Genomic DNA, 19003 nt, shown 5'->3' on the forward strand with positions numbered 1-19003 from the left:
ATACATCAAAGATAGAGTAAAAAAACTAATAAAAACAGACAAATAAATAACTCAAATAAGTAAATAATGAAAAATAAATAGTTCAAACAGGCTTCAGGGAAAAACTTTTCATAATAACTCTGTAGGGAGTTACTTTTTTGTTATTTAACAAAATCAGATATTTAAGCAAAGAGCTCAGTTCTGGAAGGAAAGGAGCAAATTTAGGTTCAGATTTCGCAAATTTTTGTTTTGGAATAAAGAATTTTAGGATAAAAAAGTTCATCAGGTGTTCAAGAGCTTTGTCTTCTGGGTTAACAGAGAAGCAAATAACTTATTTAAGAGTAGACAGCGTTAGCAGCATTAAAAAAATAAAATTTTACATCATTCCAAAACTTTTTCTTCGATATATCAAAATAAAAAAACAGACGTGACATTGTTTCTGGGTTAATTTTACAAAAAGTGCAGGAATCATCAACATCTATAAACTTAGCAATGATACTACTAAATGGGTTTATATTATGCAGTATTTTAAAATGTACTTTTTTAGCTTTTTTAGAAGCCAAAGAACACAACACGAGAGCTTTTTCACATAAAATATATAAACATATAAACATTGTCATGTCAATAGGTAGATGTATGTAATAATCTATGTAATCATAAATTTCATTAAATACAAGAGTGTATATCAAATATATTTTCATTTTGTCTAAAAATTTTGTATTATTTTTGTTTTTGATTAAGGCTAGGGATTCAATTCAATTTAAAAAACGAGAAAAGGTAAAATGTTATACTTTATTACGAAAATAAAAACTAACGTCTTCAGTATTTAGTTGTTTTTTTTCATTTTATTTGGTAAATTTTTTATTCACAAGCAAAAATTTTCCGCCTCCAAACCGATGGTATCCATGGTAGGGCGTTGCTATGCGATGACGTCACCACGCTCTGGCCCCGCCCCGTGCTTGTGTGCGGCCAGTACCGGAAGTTCCGTTCCGTCGCGAACTGGGACAGCAAGCGGTAAGTGTAATGCATTTGTATGAGCGAGCGGGCCGCGGGGGCAATATTTAACCATTTATCCCGTTTTAAAACTGCTTATTTTCGGATTTATTTGAAGTTTAAGGTGTTTTCTAAAAAACGGCTCGTGCGAGAGGTCCGAATTTGAATCCTAACGGTCAGTTTGAGGAGGAAGACGAGGAGAGACACCGGCAGAAGACAATACAATCAGAGTGTGTGTGTGTGTGTGTGTGTGTGTGTGTGTGTGTGTGTGTGTGTGTGTGTGTGTGTGTGTGTGTGTGTGTGTGTGTGTGTGTGTGTGTGTGTGTGTGTGTGTGTGTGTGTGTGTGTGTGTGTGTGTGCGCGTGCGTGTGCGCGCGCGTGCGCGTGTGTGTGTGTGTGTGTGTTTGCGCGTGCGTGTGCGCGCGCGTGCGTGTGTCACCCCGGCTAAACCGAGATTAAAGCCGAGGCCGACGGTTGGGAGTCGTTTTTGGGGGCAGCGGAGGCTTTAGCCGCTGAATGCCATCACTACTGAGGATGATGGGGCCGAATATCGCAGCTAAGCTTCAACCATTCATTGTCTCCTTCCTCTCCGACACCGACACCACCTCCACCCGCCCCCCCACGCTTCAAATACCGACACTAAATCTTTTTATTTTAACACAACCTCCCGGTTTTGGCTCTCTTGACTGCGGTGTGTAAATGCATCGAGCAGCAGGGAGAGCAGGGTTAGCTGATGCTACTGTAATGTGTGTGTGTGTGCGTTATGCTACTGTAGTGTGTGTGTGCGTTATGCTACTGTAGTGTGTGTGTGCGTTATGCTACTGTAGTGTGTGTGTGTGCAGAGAGAGGGAGGGGGGTGATGCCTGTCACTCAGTGCCGCATATTATCCTGTTGTTTGCCAGCCATCCGTGTCCATTGAGCAAAGGGCTGTCTGAATGCAGCAGCAGTGTTTTTTTTATGTGTGTGTGTGTGTGTGTGTGTGTGATGTCCACACACAGACTGCAGCACGACTCACTTCAGTTTGTGTGTTTGACTTAAATGTAATTGGAGTCATGCAGGATGGAGACTCGTGATGTGCTTTGACTTGGCTGCAACACAGGCGGCGCCTTTCTTTTCTTGGTTTGTGTCCCTGTGAAAGTAAAACTGAGCCTTTTAATATTTTAATTCAGATTTAAACTATAATCATCTGTGTGTCACAATTAAATGACTACCCATTGACTGCACCTCAGCCTTGGATGGACAGTATTTAATTAAAAAAGGAGCATACAAACATAGGCCATTAACATGTGGTTTTTATTTCATATGGACTATCATACTTCTTTTTATTGATCCCTTTAGGATGATAAGATAAACAATAACTCTTAGCTAAATATATATAGAGAAAGTAAAACAATACACTCTCAGTTAAATATAGATGTAAGAATACAGTTACAATAAAAGTCATGGAAAATCAGATAGGTTAAGTGTAGAGGAAGGAAGATTATGTTTATTTATTATAGAATTACCAGAAAAAAAGCTTCATCATGATTTATGTTGTTATATATCGAGATATGAAATCGTGTCAGGACAGATGCGGACAGACATGGCTCCCCAGACAACCGTTACTTTTGTAACTTTTACGTTTGTAATGCGTATTTGGCACTTAGAAAGGAACTAATGATTGCTTTCCTTGATTGTTAAATCATTTTATGTAGTAAATGTATAAAAAAAGATCCTCAGGGGTAAAAGCGGGGTCTTAAATTACTCATTTTGTCCAAACAGCAGCTTAAAACTCAAAATGATACAATTTACGATGCAATAAAACAGAAACAAACAGCAAATCCACTCACTCTTAAACGGTTGTAATGAGCAAATGTGTGTTTTTGTTTCATAAATGAATAACCAATGTAGAGCTTACATGATTAGCCGGCCAACAGTCAATTTTGATAGTTAATCGATTGTTTATTTTGTATATTATGCAAAAATGCAACATTGTCTGCTGCCAGTTTAGGTTTTGTTAGGATTTTCTGTTATAAATTCAATTTAAATTCAGTATTTGTGAATTTTAAGCTGATTATCAGACAAAATAACCCATTTTTAGATATTTGAGAACTTGTGATCGGTGTTTTTCTTTTGCACAGACGTAATTAAGATAATGAAAACAATCAAGCAATCATTTCTTCCACTACGTTTTGAAGCCTTCCCCGTCGGCCCATGTCCATCCATGTCCTGTGTATTTATTATCACTGGCGTATGGTGGTGGAAAATAAAAGAAACATTAATAATCATGTTGTTGCTGCATCCATTCAGTTGTTTAAGGACCGAACAGTCTGTTAGCAACTCAGTCATAGGCTTAATTTGATTTGTGGAGCAAATCCGGTTACCACTTCTTGTCTTTTAGACCCAAATGGACGCGATGCTGGAACACAGCGTAACACTATTTTTAACCACCAGCCTCCTCCAGGAGCAGAGAGAGCGAGCCATTGTTTCTTAGAGCATTGAAAACCCACACAGTTGTTTCATGCTAATGCTGCGGATCACTGTGAACCAGCTGAACAATAGCAGGTGGAGGAAAAATAAAGGTGTAATGGGATTAATCACCTGAGCATCTTTGCATACGGAGAGCTTTATCGCACAGGCTGTTCAATCTTTCCTTTCCATCTTTCTTATTACTCTGTTATCTCTTTCTTTCTTTCACTCCTCTTCCTGTGCGGTCTGCTTTTAGTCCTATTATCTCATCGGCTCGAGTGAGGCTAAATTATATTTGATCATAAATAAGGGACTTTAACACTGAATTAGAATTTGGTGGCAGTGATAACACATTTAAATTGCGACACATTTTGTTTGTGTGAACGTGTTTGTGATGGAAGAAGTCCTGACGTCTTTTAAGCGGCTCGACAAACGTTGTCATGGTTTCAATCCTTGGCCTTTGGTTAAAAACTTTTTATCGCTACTAAAATTGACGACAAACAGCAACATGTTTACCTCGGAATAAATGCAGCTTTAATATTAGTCGCATTAGAGCCTGTGTTTACAAAGCGAGAAAAGGAGAATATGTCTTAAATTCACCCTTTTTTGTGAAATATTGAATAAACAGTTATTTAAATGAAACATCTAATGAGTTAAGAGGAGAAAAAAGCTATATTTTACAAGCTTATGTTTGTTGTTTATTGAATCCTGAAAAGTAGATAATGTTAGATGAATGTTGTTGAATAAAAAGTACGTTATATCACTTTGAAATGTGGTGAAGTAGAAGCGTAGAGCGTCAGAGTTGTACTTAAATGCACTGGAGTAAATGTGACATTACACATGTGGAGATTTTCCTTCTTGATGCTTAAAGAGCATCACAGCAGAACTTTGCACCGCGCTGAAACAGACCTTTTCCTGGTGATTAACCCTGCCCGGTTATTCAACTATTACTCATTTTCCAGGGGTCAGGATGCGGGGTGAAAACAACCTTCTTTTGTCCACACTTTGGACGTTTAAATCACACGTTTGCCGTCCACTTCCAGGTGACCTTCAGATGATAATTTGTCACCACGCAGAGAGTAAACACACACAGCTAAAGAGCTGCTCGGTCATAACAGCGGAGGAATTTTAACACCCCTAGAGAGTAATCCCGCTCGAGGTTTAGACATTAACCTATGTTTTCCAGACATGTCCCTGTCTCCTCATCGCCTGTTTACCAATCAGGCAGCACGCCATCTGCCCCGCCCGTCTCGCCTCGAGCTTTCCCACATTGACGGAAAGTTAAAGGGCATTAAGGCTCTTACTGTAAAGCAACCACCTGATCTCATGCTTGTTATCGACGGATGACTCACTGTGCAGAGGGACGGGCATCTGCGGACTACAGTGGAGGGGACGGGGTGCGTTTCATTTAGTTAATGAGTCTCGCCACTTGCTGACACGCACACAAACCTCATGACTGCTGTTTCAGGTTCAGCAGCGGTGTGTGTGCGTGTATAAGTGGTATGTTCAGCTTTGTTGTTCCTGTCCGCGGACTGAATGGCTGCACTGATAACCGGCGGCGGTCGTAACTGTCACAGTGAGCTGTTCATTGTCACCGCTGACGTTCAAAAACACATTTGGTCGCTCAAAACAACTCGACAGATACAACTGCACACTACACTGCCATTTACTTTATATACATCCTGGTGATTAGAAAGTGGGGTTTCTTTACTTTTGTGAAAAGGTGGTAGAACTATAATAATTATATTATAATAAACATTCATATACTGAAGCAAAAGACACGTTTCAGTTGTGCGTAAAGGAACCCTGCTATTTCCTGCATTTATATACATTACTATAGCAAATAATGTAATATGATGAATAAAAATTGTCTATCTTCTCACTTCAGGTGATTTAATTTATGCTCCAAAAATTATAAAAGTGGTGTTTATTTGTAAAGATTATCTTGCTCAACAAAGGAGGACGTATATCTGTAGACCCAGAAGTTAGCAACGACCCGGTTCCCTCCACAAAAAGCCAAACAGATTTTTCTGTTTTGGATTATTGGAGAAAAAAGCTTTATGGCGAACAAAGGTTTCTAATACTTTTTGTCCAGAAAATTAATCCTTACACACGAACACCACTGAAGTCTGAGGGACAGAAGTAAAGGGTCTAACATGAGGCTTTAAACAAACTACACCACCCACTAGCTCCAAATTTCCATTTTGACAATGCTACTTGTGAGCAACTGCCTTTTAAAAGACAAAAACAAGCTCCAAATCTCTGAAACCACAGAACTTATATCAGGTATTTAACCAAAAACCCACTGACTTCGAGACGAGGAAACCAGAAATGCAAAAACTCTTCACACTTCCTGGTTTTAGGACTCGTTCCTGCAGCACCGTTGAACTGAACGACATTGACTTTCTTAGAGATTCTTCTCTTTTCTCTCGAACTCCAACTAATCAAACTGAAACTGTAAAAGTAGGACGCAAAGTCTGACTTTGAAAAGCAGAAATGAAGGTTCTCGTCTGCTTTATTGAGCTTGCACAGTTCACTTGTGCTGCAGAGAAAACAAGTTAATGAGATCTAATCAATTGACACCAGGGCTGATTCACTGGAAACAACTCTGGTAGATGTGTTCAAGCTCAGCTGATCTCTATTTGTGTTATTCAAAACTTTACCACCCAGAAAATGCTCCAGACGACTAATCTCTCTACAGTCACGGGAATAAAAGAGGGACATTTTGAACTCTGAGCAGATTTTATAAATATCCGACGTGAATAATCTCATACTCAAACTCTTGAAATCATGAAGACATTTTGCAGATTGCTCAAAAAGTCTAAATTGTATGAGTTAAATAAAGCTCTTTGTTCGTTTTCAATGCTCATGACGACATATTTATATAAGACCTGCACCCGGCTGACCTTTTCCTGTCCTCTCTTCTGACTCCAGCACCTCTTCCAGTGTATGTGTGGCAACAACATGTCTGTGCCGCTGCTCGCCGAGGCTGTGACGGTGTCCGGGATGGATAAAGAGACTGCGGCGGTGAGTGAAAACGACAAAAACTCACACACACACACACACACGTACGTGCCTGTGTTCAGAGCAGCTTACTGAGCAGTTGAGGACGAGCTGGGAAGGTGAGGCGGCGTCTGACTCAAGGACACTTTCGTGACGGAGCGTTTTCTGTGGCGCTGAGGAGTTTGACTTCCTGTCCAGAGCTTCCAATATCAGTCTTACTCCATTAAAACTACATCAGACATTCTTGGTATTAAACCTAAATACATTTACCGTTGGCTCCAGAGGCAGGACAAGCCTTTTCTCATATATCCAGAGTATTTTTACTTGTACTATCCCTTTATTTGCCTTTCAGCGTGACTTATTGATTGGTTCATTTAAGTGGAATTATATTGTGGTGGTCAAGTGACCTGTGAGGTGATTCATGATTATCCCAATAATTAAAAAGATTATTGATCCGACCGTAGACACAACTGTTTATCTCACACAGGGCGGGTTAAAGCGTAATTACGGCGCAAATACATCCCATAGTCTTTTTTCAGCATGAATATACATCAAATAAGCCATCAACGCCGTTTTTTATGTATAAACTATTAACAACGTAATCCTGGAGACGCTAACAGTCGGACGTGGCTAACACTGATTAGCTCTGGGCAGTACAGTGAAGGCATTCACACGTCTTTTTTAACCACTAATTCTGCTGAAAATAACACCAAACCTCTGCAGCAGCATGAGAAGAGTCTCTACACAGAAAACAAAGCACCAACAACGTAGTTAGTGAACCCAGAGTTTATTAAAAGAGTGTTTTAAAGACTTATCTACTGGCCCCTGTACCAGCTCCTCTCATAGTAAAGTCCATTCAAGTGGATTACCAAAGTCAATCCCAAAGGAAGGAGCCCATTGGTGCTTTGTTTGTGTCAGTTTGGTAAAATATAAGTTGGTATTAGATGGTAAAAGGTTTGGAAAAGTCTTTTGCGCCGGAATTACACAATAAAACGAACGTAAAGTAACGGGAGTTCAGTGAGTTTTTCAGACTCTGTGAAACGAGGCAGCGCTGATTAAATATGAATCAATATTCTGTTTCTATTTCCTTTATTTCTCCTGCTTCTCTCGACACTCAGGTGTTTTCAGGAGCACATTTTTACTAAACTGTTTTGCTGTAATTTGAGATTTAAGTTTGGTTATTTTCATTCAACTCAAATTGTTAAATCCTCAGAACAACAAGAGTTCTGATAAATGTTCAATATTGAAAGCTGTCAACTAAAGATCTAAGCAGATTTATTATTATATATTATCTTATTCTTTGATCAGACTGTTTTTATTTAAAAGAAAATGGATTTTTGATATTTTTAGACTATTTTATTCAGCACGTCTCGAAAGTAACAGTTGCCAGGTTTCCATTGGCAACCATTTAAAAAAATTGCCAACCAAATCTTAACATATAAAAATATAGGAAAAGAACCTCATTTCTTTTATTTGCATTTGTTGCATTAGTGATATTCGAATATCTCTTCAGTCAGAACTGGACCCAGACATCTGTGCGCGTGTGTTGGTGCGTTTACTTGCGTGCGCACGTGCATCTGTTTTAAGAGACGATGGCGAAGCAAATGAAGTCTTCGCCCGTTGGGTGAAAAGTTTGACTAACCCGTCAACATCACAAACAAATGTGCAAATAGATTCAACTGACAGAGAACCAGATGAACCTGAAAGAACAAGTAAAGGACATTTATGGGTCTTTTATGTCACATTTTTCATTATTTGCTCATTTATAAACGCATAGTTTCATAACTATTCAAAAAATGTCAACCATATTTTCAACAGCTGATGTCTGTTTACCAACCTGGCAACCGCTTTTAAAAGTTCGTGTTCAACATCAGCGCACTTTGGCTTCTTTTGTTAAAGAAGAAAGAATAGTTTTGTGTTTTTCAGAGCCCTAAATATCTTCACGCACGTAAAAGACACGATCCAGGATGTAAACGAAAGCGTCGCCACCACCACAAAAATCTACAACATGAAATTGAAACCTGCTAAAGTTTGACCCACACTGGTGATTGTTGCAATCAAAGATGAAATACTTGCCGCTGTAGTAACTTTCCAGAGTTGTAAAAAGATTTGTCATAGTGTTATAAACCGGCGCCTGATAAGCCTCGTCATGGATCTGTTGCTCAGTCTGGACTTCCTGGATAGTATTTGATCGTCTCATCTGATAGCTCCGTTGTTAAGTCATTGATAATTTCCTGTGGGTAACAAATGTTAGTCCACACTGGTTTTGTTTGTTAGGACTGCAGTGAAGCAGCTTTTATTTTGATTAGCATCAGCTAACCAACAGAAAAAGTGTATATTTAACGAGCCCCCACCACAGCGACTTCCTGTTTGATCCAATCAGAAAGTGCCAAAAACTGCAGTTCTCTGAGTGTCCACTAGGGGCAGGTTTCATAATGAAGCAGTTTCTCATTGACCCCCATGTTAAACAGGCCGTTTTCACAGCATCATTAAACCTGTTTAAGGCCTGGGGTAAAAAAACATTATAGTCTGTATGTTTAGGTCATATCGCCATGACAACACTGAGGGGGCTGGATTTTTTTGTGCCAGGCTAGTTTTTATTTTATTGGAGGTTAAAGTTTATGAGTAATTAGGGGCGTGGCCTCTTGAGTGACAGCTAGCCTCTGGCCCTCACTTCTCCTCAGAGGTAAACGTCAGCCAGATGGACGTACCTCCCTCCCCCCAACGTCACATACATGCCCTTTTATGGTCAGAGGAAATGAGGCGGAGTCAAAGTCTGACAAGATGGAGACTCCCGTAGGTGAGAACGATTGGTTCAAGTTGAGAGAACAGACCCCGACGGAGATGCTATGTCCATTTTTATACAGTCTATGATATTTAATAGCAAAGTTAAACTCCTGGGTCGTATTTTAGTGATTTAGTATCTTTTCCTGTAAGTTACTGGGTCCAAACAAAGTGACAGATTTGTCTTTTCAAAGCTATAAACACCAGCTTCAAGTGAAATTTTACGAGCAAGTGAAATTGACCCGTCTTAATCGTTCACTGAGGAGTTGGTTTTGAGCCTTTTCTATGATTTTCTTCACTCTATGCCCTCTCATAGTGGAATTTGAGCATAAGCTGGTTGGTGTAAGCCTTTGTTGTTCTCATCTCAGACTAAACCGTAGGTGGTTTCTGTAATCTGCACATTTCCGAGCAGCTTCATCCTTAAACAGAACTTGCAGAAATATTCAGTCTTGTTCAGAGCAGAAAATCCTGATAATAAACAGCATTCGTTCGTGATGAGAGGCCGCGCCTGCAGCTGCACCTGTAGCAGGACGAGCAACAAGCGCAGACACATCGTGTAGATGCTCCGCTGCATCAGAGTGTGAAAATTAAACGAGCTGTTGTCGGGGTTACAGTGCAAAGATTTGTTAAACACCTGGATCAAAGCTGACTGTCCCAGCTCCCAGCAAACGCTTCAGGAAGAAAAGTGTTTTGATCTCCGCAAAGACAGCGGCGTCTCTGATTTCCAGCCAACAAGCAGCGAATTGCCGGCTTTCTGAGTTGTTGTTATTCCCTTTCATGGTTTCTCTGCGGGGAGCTGAGTGTGGAAACTGGCACTGGGAGCTTTTCTTGGCAGGAGTTGGAAACTGGCACCTGTTTTTCCCTGTTTTTGTAACAAATACACACCAACACACCAGTAGGACATCGTGTACTACAAGATAAATGTAATGTGATGAATTGTCTCCAAGTTTAAATCCGGTTTATTGATTCTTGATGCGGAGCGCCATTTTTGAGCTTTGTGCTTCTTTCAGATTAAAACATCTCTAAAATCAGATTTTCTTTTCTCCGTAACATACTTTTATTTACATCAACACATTTTACATACAACTACATTTTATTTACATCATCGACGCCCCGAGCCGACTGAAACTGGCTGCCTGTTATTAACTGTATTGAACTGATGACACTACAGGTGATGATGACTGACATACATCACAATGAAACCTCCCCAGTTGATTAATGACGTTAAGATAATTATGTTTTGTGTTACGTTTGTACGTGTATTACAAGTTTTCAGACATGTTACGTTTGTATGCAAATGAGGCATTATCTTCTTAATTATGTGCTTATTTACATACATTTCCATTTCCTGACATGTGAATATTGGAAAACGCCAGATTCAAAGTTTCAGTTTGTCGACACGTGAGTGGAAGGTTTTTATAGAGCGGACTTTAGTTTTTTTTTTATCCATAAATCAGAAAATACTGTCAACCACTTTTAAAAAATTGGGTGTTTCCTAGACTAAATGCGTTAAACAGGCTAATATTTTGACATTAAGACAATTATTATGCTCTAAAATGTTACGTTTAAATGTGCAAATGAGGCATTATTCAACGTGAGAACTCTACAGACGACGTGTAACATTTACACCTAAATTTATATTTTGGTTGTTTTTCTTTCCACTCGTCTCAAAGAAGATACGTTAAGGAAGCAAAACCCAAAATCTGAACACGATCAGCGCATGAAAACACTAAACCAGCGCTCTTTGGGCGCTCTGTTGGCTCTCTGTGGGCTGTCCGTGCGCGTGGCGTTCCTTTAGAGCAGTGGACACCGCTCTGCTGGTTGTTGGTGACCCGGTCTTTGTTGTCAGAGCGTCCAGACTGTTGAGATCACGTCATTTGCATCATTTAAATAAAGTGTTTACAACTATTTAACATCATGCTGTGTTTTATCCCCCCTCCGTGCCTGTTTTGGATTTTTTTACAACTTTATTTTATCCTCCAGTGTTTTTATGTTCACTCTGTTGTTTGTATTTTATTCTATTATTGTTATTTTTTGGGTTTTATTTGCTGTTTTTTCCTGAAAAGCACTTTGTTACCTTGTTAATATAGATAAGTTTATTATTCATGTGGGTTATTTCCTGCAGTAATGCATCAGAAACTAATTAATATATTTGTAGTTCGAGTGAAACGCTCAGAAATGTTCCCGCAGTGTGAATATTTGAGAGTAATAAATTATAAAGAGAAAGTTCTGACCTTTATTTTATCTTATCTGTGCTGCAGGTGATCTTCCTTCATGGATTAGGAGACTCAGGGTGAGTTTTATTCTTCCTCTCATCAGTATCTGTTTTAGTCTTTATCAAATCACTTCTTACTCTTAATTCATGCCGTGAACATCTGTAAAAGATTTAATGAGCCTGTTTATCTGCTTTCTTTTTAGTTATTTTAACTCATTGTACTTCTGGGCGTCTTCATACTTGTAATTTGTAATTTCATCCTTCAGATATCACAGCAGACTTTTTTTATATATATCAGTATTGTATAAATAATGAGACTAGATGTCTTAGATTTTGAATATTGTAATATTTATTTTATTGGTTTAAAAGGCTGAATTACAAAACTCACCAGACTATAATTGTTCTGTTATCTTCCTTTATACTCATTAAATCCACATTACTGATGATTATTTATGAAAAATCTCATTGTGTAACTATTCTGTTTTAGTAAATCTTACAATATCGTGTTATTTGTTTTATATATTGTGATATTTTCTCCGTCGCCCGGCCCTGTTATCAGTTACAGACACAGATATATACATTTGTGCATCGATTGAAGCAACAACAGTGAAGTAACAATAATTAAAACACACATGGATGTTGAGGGGGACTTTAAATGTAAAAAGTAACAAATAAAACGTGTAGTTTTGTTATTAATAATTATAGTTATTTTTTAATACTCCTTTTAATACACTTGCGCAGTTTAGTTTTTTGAGTATAATTGTCCTTCAGTGTCTCTAAAGTCCTGCAGACAGCAGCCTGTTGTATTTACAAACATTTAACTCTTTTTTTTATTATGAGATAAATATTCTGTCCGAGAAACATGAAGCGGTTACGTGTAAATGTTGCTATTTGAAGCCCTCATTCATGTTTAATTGAATAATTCACCGCTGACAACACCGTGAATTCAAAAAGCTCTCGAATCAGCACTTGATGTCGAGTGGTTCACTTCACCAGAGCTCAGAAACACTCCCTCTGGTGGGTGTTTTTCTCTTAAGTGCCTAATTGTCTTTTATTTATAGGCCACGTACGGCGCTACTCCCTATACTTTGCTCAGTTGTGCTACATGTGGGTTGTGATGCGTTGTATATTTGTCGCTCTGCTGAGGCCGGATGAGAAACAAAGAGTTTCTCTCTCTGTTTTCTGTCAGGCATGGGTGGGCAGACTCTCTGACGGGGATCCAGCTGCCTCACGTCAAGTTCATCTGCCCCCACGCGTAAGTCTTCCTTTAGGAAAACGATTCCTTCTGTCATATTTTATTCCACCAAGACTGTTTCTGTCAGCCGGGATGAAAACTAACATCTTATCTTTGTGTGGAGTGAAGTAACCTGTGAGCAAATATACAGCTTCAGAGTAAATAAATACATTTTTAGCATTTAGCTGCTGCTGAGCTCCTACGCTGACAGCCATGTTACATTTCTCCCCCTCCCCTTTTCCTCCCGCAGGCCGCCGATCCGCGTCACTCTCAACATGAATGCGACGATGCCCGCGTGGTGAGTTGGCGTGATGAAACAGAAACTGCCTCTTTAGCTCCACACTGGATGCTATTGTCTTCCCGGACACCACCATAGGCTCCCACACTGGCTTTAAGAATACTGTGATTGTATCCGTGGATTTCCTTAAACGCTCGCCTCTTCGTGTGTGCAGGTTTGACCTCAAGGGCCTCGATCCCGAATCCCAGGAGGACGAATCTGGAATCAAGAAAGCAGCAGAGAACAGTGAGTTTATCTGAAAGTGTGAAACGTTAAACCCGTATTTACAAGATTCTCAGGGCTCCCACACGTCCTGGAAAACCTGGAGATTTAGAGAGTATTTTAGCCGGTCATGGTAAAACCTGGAAAATAATTAAAATATCCTGGAAATAATCTGTGGTCATTCATCTTCAGGCATGAGGCGGGGTACACCCTGTTGTCCTGCAAAATATTAATTGCATTTCAACCCTTCACTCAGATCGGCTACGTAAACCTACTAAAGGTGCATATTTTATTTGAAATTGGACGCTTCAAAGCACGTTTACCATTCCGGCTCCCATGTCGCTGTGACTTGAGTCTTTTTAGGCACTGAGTTTATATTTTCCACGGCCGCGAGCGTGTTGAGTGTTAGTAAGTAAAGCTTTATTAATTTCACACTTTTCAAAACATAGTTACAAAGTGCTTCACACCCGCACACACACATGAAAATCTAATTCAAAGAAGAAGGAAAGAAGAAAATTAATTTCAATGAATTACAATATACTCGCCTCGTGAGTCCATTCTGATCTCGCAACTCAGTTGTACTTTACTCACAGAGCGGTCTGGTAACATGCGAAGGAAAAAATCTGGAAAAGGAAAGAACCAATCAAGATTGTTTTGAGGTGGGTTGAAGTGTGACGCAACAAGAAGCGACTGTTCAGTGTAAACAACATGGCGGCTTCCCCAGATGAGATGAGCGCAGCTATGGAGCAGGCCGCTCTCCAACTCTTTGTTCTCTGGATCCTTCTGTTGAATCTGGACCGGGCAACTGAAATTGGGCCTTTGATCCGTAAATTTGCGTCCCACAAACCGAAAATATCCTTTACCAACATGTTGTTTACTTTCTTTCTAAGCTTCGCCTCGATGCTGTTGGATCAATGAAGCGTATGACGAACTAAAAGTTCTCCAAACGAGAGTTCCCAGATGGATTTGCTCAGACAATTTGCATCAATCCATCTGGCGGAGTCAGGTTTACAATATACAGCAAACAAAAGGAAAATCAAAGTAACCAGAACATGAAAAAATGTGCTAACCAGGTCTACGGCTAAATTAAGTTCTGTCGTTGATTGTCAAATTTATTTTCTGTACCTCTAATAGGCTCTACGCCCATTTGACGTTTGTTTAGCGTCACATACTTTTCTTGATTTTCTCCCATCTCTCCCTCCTCGTATGGATGTTTTTAATAGATGTGGGCAAAGTGTACATTTTTATCTCATGACCAATATGAATTCACACAGAATCACATTGTTCTTCTGACTGGCATTTCCCCTCATGCTTGAAAGCCAGTGTCAGAAAGACATGGGTGTTTAAAACAAAACAGATAACATTTAATAGCAACATAACCAACTATTAGAGATTGAAAAAGGTTGTTGGAGTGAAGTATATTATCATTCTGTTGTGTTATATGTAATGAATGATCATGGACATTTTATAATTGGTACTTTTAAAAGTTGATTAAAAATTTTATGTCTTGAGGATCTGAGGCTCCTCCTGGTGGTCAAACAGCACAACCACTCCTTTAAGTATCAGGGAAAGGTTTGTTTGTGTGCGTGTGTGAGTGTGTGTGCGTGTGGTCCCTCTCACATGTTGAATAACACACATTTGTTCTTGCTTTCCTCCAGTCAAGGCCATAATTGAACATGAGGTCAAAAATGGGATTCCCCCTCACCGCATAATGCTCGGTGGCTTCTCTCAGGTGGGTCTGCATAAATTAGCATTGTGTTATTTTCCACAAATATCATCTGTCGCACAGTAAATTAAAGTGTAACTCCCGCTTCAAATGAACCCACAGCCTTTGTCGACATTAATATACATCATCGTTGATCACCTGTTAGCAGAGAAAGCCTCTCACTAGAGCAGTGGTGGGCAATTCCCATTTCAGTGTGTTAGAGCAGAGAGAAACTTAAAACATGCAGGACAGTGGCTCTCCAGGACCGGAATTGCCCACCCCTAGCTGGGGGCAGAGCGCTAAACCAACCAAAACATCTTTTTTTAACCACTAATTCTGCTCAAAATAACAGCAAACCTCTGCAGCAGCATGAGAAGAGTCCCTTCACAGAAAACAAAGCACCAACAACGTAGTTAGTGAACCCAGAGTTTATTTAAAAGGACTGTTTTACAATGCTACAAGCTTTAGCAGCCGAGTACGTCCATATTGAGAGGCAGTTGGTTTAGACTGCCTCTCAATATGGACGAAAAAAGCCGTTTTGGGTGGTTTAGTGCTTTGCCCCGAGCTCAGCAGCGATAGCCACGTCTGGCTGTTAGCACCTAGAAACAGGATTTCTCTGTTTATAGCTGATCACCCAAAAAACTTGTCTGGATGGCTTATTTGATGTTTATTCATGCAGGAAAAGACCTTGGGTTCGTTTTAAGCCGGAGTTACACTTTTAGAAATGTGAATGAATGCATGTAACAAACATCTCTATCTCTCTGTCTCCTCACTGCGTTCCTCCTCAGGGTGGGGCTTTGTCCTTGTACACCGCCTTGACCTGCCAGCATCAGCTGGCTGGCGTTGTGGCCCTCAGTTGCTGGCTACCACTTCACAAGAGTTTCCCATCGGTACAGTCACAGTTTTTCTGGTTCCTCTTCAAACTCAATTCAAACTCGTTCAGATGGTTTTACTGCTTTACTCGTCGTATTAAAATAATCCTGATCTTGAAACTGTGCCGATTGTTTGGATCTTCTGTGCTGCAGGGTTTAAGATAAAAAAATATTTAATAAAAACTACATATGTTCTATAAGTGTGGATAGTTTGGATTTAAACTGTAACTTGACTGGTTGGCAGAGGCAAACAACCACAATACTTAGTTACTTAGTAATAGTTAAAGTCTGTGTTGTGTCCGTCCTGCAGGCATCAAGTGGAAACAAGAACATCCCAGTCCTGCAGTGCCACGGTGAGATGGACAACATGATTCCGGTGCATTTTGGCGTGCTGACGGCAGAAAAACTCAAAACCATACTCAACCCTCAGATGATCACCTTCAAAACCTTTCCAGGGCTTCCTCACAGCTCCTGTCCTCAGGTACGGCACCACCCTGGAAACTACAGCTCAGTGAAGTTAGTTAGTTGATAAGATGCTTTCACAGTAAGCAGAGGAAGAAAGTGAAGAAGTGCTCAATTGTTAATTATAAATGTTAATACAACCAGCTCAAAACTATTTCTAAAATAATAACTTGATTCAGGTTTACATGTTTCAGTGTCACTCAACTATAGAGTGGCAAAGAGGGAAGTGTGTCTCCTCACTGTGGAGATGGATCCGTGCATTATGGGTCACAGCTGAATGCATATCTGCCATTACCTCGTTTACATAACGTCACAGTTTCAAATCCACAAGAATCGCAGAAGCTACGATATCTACGGTGTCGTGATTCCTGCATTGTCGCCCGTAACGTGTGTGTGTGTGTGTGTGTGTGTGTGTGTGTGCGCGCTGGTTTGTCTGTTGTGAGAGAGTCGTCGTGACACTCTACTGAAGTGTTGAGAAGAAGAACTGTAAAAGTTTTGGGGGGATATTCCAGCTTTCTGTCCTTATCTCCTCGAAAAATGTGACTACACGTCAAAGCCATGGCAGCCAAAGAGATACCGTGCAAGGGCGGCATCGTTTCGGGGGGAGGGGCGACAAGTACCCTAAAGCACAGGGCACGGGACGGACGGACAGTGGGAGTGCGCCCTTATTGAATAATGGTTGCAGCTCGAGCTTCCATCAGGGATGAGACAACAGTATCGCCTGTTACTCTGCTGTACTTATGTCCGCTTTTCTCTCTTGCAGGAGATGGCGGCTGTAAAGGAATTTATCCAGAAGTATTTGCCCCCAATCTGACCTCACCTCATCCCCACTGTGACGCCCTGAGACACTGACCTCTCACCCCTGATCTGCCATTCTCCCACAGGAAACAGCCATGAGCACCCCCCCTCTTCCACACACATCGGCAAGATAACAAAGACGCATGAAAACACACACACACACACACACACACAAACACAAACACACACACACACACACACACACACACACACACACACACACACACACACACACACACACACATATATATTTAATAATCACAACAAAGCATATGCTTCTCCATGCAGTCCGATCTGACACACTCGCACTGACAAACACGCTGATTTGATTCTAACATAATTAAGTGCTCGCACTCACAAGTCTTAGCCTTCGGAGGGAGAAACACTGACTCGACATTCCCTGTAGTTTTCAATTCAAACAACCTTTTCTCCACTTTTACCTCATTTTGCTCCATCTTACCCTCCAGCTGTCACATCCTCTATTGCTTTCGCTGCCACGCCTTTCCCTCTTTCATCATCGCTGTCTCAGTTTTTAGACATTTAGCGGAAAAACAACAATAACACTGAGCCGGATAAGCGGGTTAGCACCTACCCGATGCTCTCAGCGATCACACTCAGGCACAGTCACGCCCGATTTTACTTCCAAATTACTTCCGTGTCCATTATGACGAGACACTTTTGCTTCTGGTCACATTTCCAGTCTAGCGCTGGCTTTTTTTGTATTTCTCTTAATCAATCACGATCGTCTTCGGCGGCGCCAACGCTGGATTTTCACAGGCAGCGTTTTTTCAACTGCGACTCCTCTACATCGATGGCGTGCAGGTTCAATGCGATTCTCATTCTCCCTGGCTACTGAATGAATTGAACCACTTTTTCGTGATCAAAGCTGCCCGTGAATACCGAGCGTGATCCCCGGATGCAGCGGAAGGCGCCCTTGCAGAATAGATAGTGGACATGGCGTTAGGGCGCCGGCCGAATTAGGCGACCAGTGGCGAGCTTTATCCCAACAGTCTACATCCAGTGAGCCAAGAAAAGACTCAAGTTGATCGATGAAGTCTTGAAGCTCTCCATAGAGCAGCTAAATAGAAACAGTGGCTTCTCGTTCAGGAATTATTGCTTGTTTATAGTCTCGCTTTATAACTGCACGGTGACATAATCCAAGCAGGGGCCGGGTGCACAAAGATATTTCAGCCTGACGGTAATTTTGCCTCTAGATTAGACATTTTAGACTATTTTAAGCCTAAAAAGTTACCACCTGTGCAGGCTAACTGTGCACGATCCATGTGGATACCACTTAGGATGAATTTAGACGTCTCTCGAGCTGTTCGATCTAAGACAAAGTCAAAGTCTATCTTTGTGAAACCGGCCTCAGCAGAGAAGAAAGGATGCTGCGGCGACAGCAAGGACGGCGGAAAAAAAGGTTAAAAGACCATAAAATGTTTGATAAACCCGTGCCCACCCTATTTCCTGTCCCCTCCCGACTTTTGCGTCACACCACACGAGTTTATTTCACCGGGTGAGATTCAGTCCGCCCCACGACACGCTCACTGCGGCCTGTGCATCAGTAACCCACCTACCTTTTTATTAAAGTACCAACATCCCCGAGGGCCTCACATTTCTTTCTTTTTTTTAATGTGTAAAGAAAATCCAATTGAAATAAAATAATCAATCGATGCTTTTGCCACCCTGTGCTGTTTATTTCAAAGCTCCCACACCTGCATGTGTTTTTGCTTTATGTTATTCTTTACGCAAAATGACCTCAGTTGATTTGTTTGTAGGCTTAACGCTGAATGAGCGACAGTTATGCACGAGAACATGCATCTCTCTCGATGGTTGCAGGCCTGCACAGACTGCACACCACGAGCCGCCTCGCTGTTCCTCCCACCGACTTTTCCCTCTTCAAACATTTCCCCCATTCAAGAGTTCCTGTTTCACCACATGAACACCCTCCTCTCCATTAATCCCACTTGATTTTCAACGGTTTCGTTTGTTGTTTACACTCAGAAAACCT

The 19003-nt window shown here is 40.8% G+C and overlaps 1 protein-coding gene across 1 annotated transcript; it reads left to right on the forward strand.

The window, feature by feature from the left end:
• The first annotated feature begins 952 nt into the window (after positions 1 to 952).
• Positions 953 to 18666, forward strand: lypla2 (lysophospholipase 2). Its single transcript, XM_083925085.1, has 10 exons — positions 953 to 993; positions 6355 to 6447; positions 11469 to 11500; positions 12612 to 12677; positions 12907 to 12954; positions 13109 to 13179; positions 14814 to 14887; positions 15649 to 15750; positions 16043 to 16213; positions 16958 to 18666. Exons 2-10 carry the CDS (start codon positions 6370 to 6372, stop codon positions 17006 to 17008), a joined length of 693 nt encoding a protein of 230 aa, XP_083781211.1. The 5' UTR covers positions 953 to 993; positions 6355 to 6369; the 3' UTR covers positions 17009 to 18666.
• Positions 18667 to 19003: the final 337 nt, after the last annotated feature.

Source organism: Echiichthys vipera (assembly GCF_963691815.1).
Source record: "Echiichthys vipera genome assembly, chromosome: 13".
In the NCBI taxonomy this organism is placed as follows: Eukaryota; Metazoa; Chordata; class Actinopteri; order Perciformes; family Trachinidae; genus Echiichthys; species Echiichthys vipera.

Coding starts and splice junctions, on each gene's coding strand:
- lypla2 (XM_083925085.1), top strand. CDS start 6,370: ATGTGTGGCAACAACATGTCTGTGCCGCTGCTCGCCGAGGCTGTGACG. Junction 6,448..11,468: donor TGGATAAAGAGACTGCGGCG/GTGAGTGAAAAC, acceptor TCTGTGCTGCAG/GTGATCTTCCTTCATGGATT. Junction 11,501..12,611: donor CATGGATTAGGAGACTCAGG/GTGAGTTTTATT, acceptor GTTTTCTGTCAG/GCATGGGTGGGCAGACTCTC.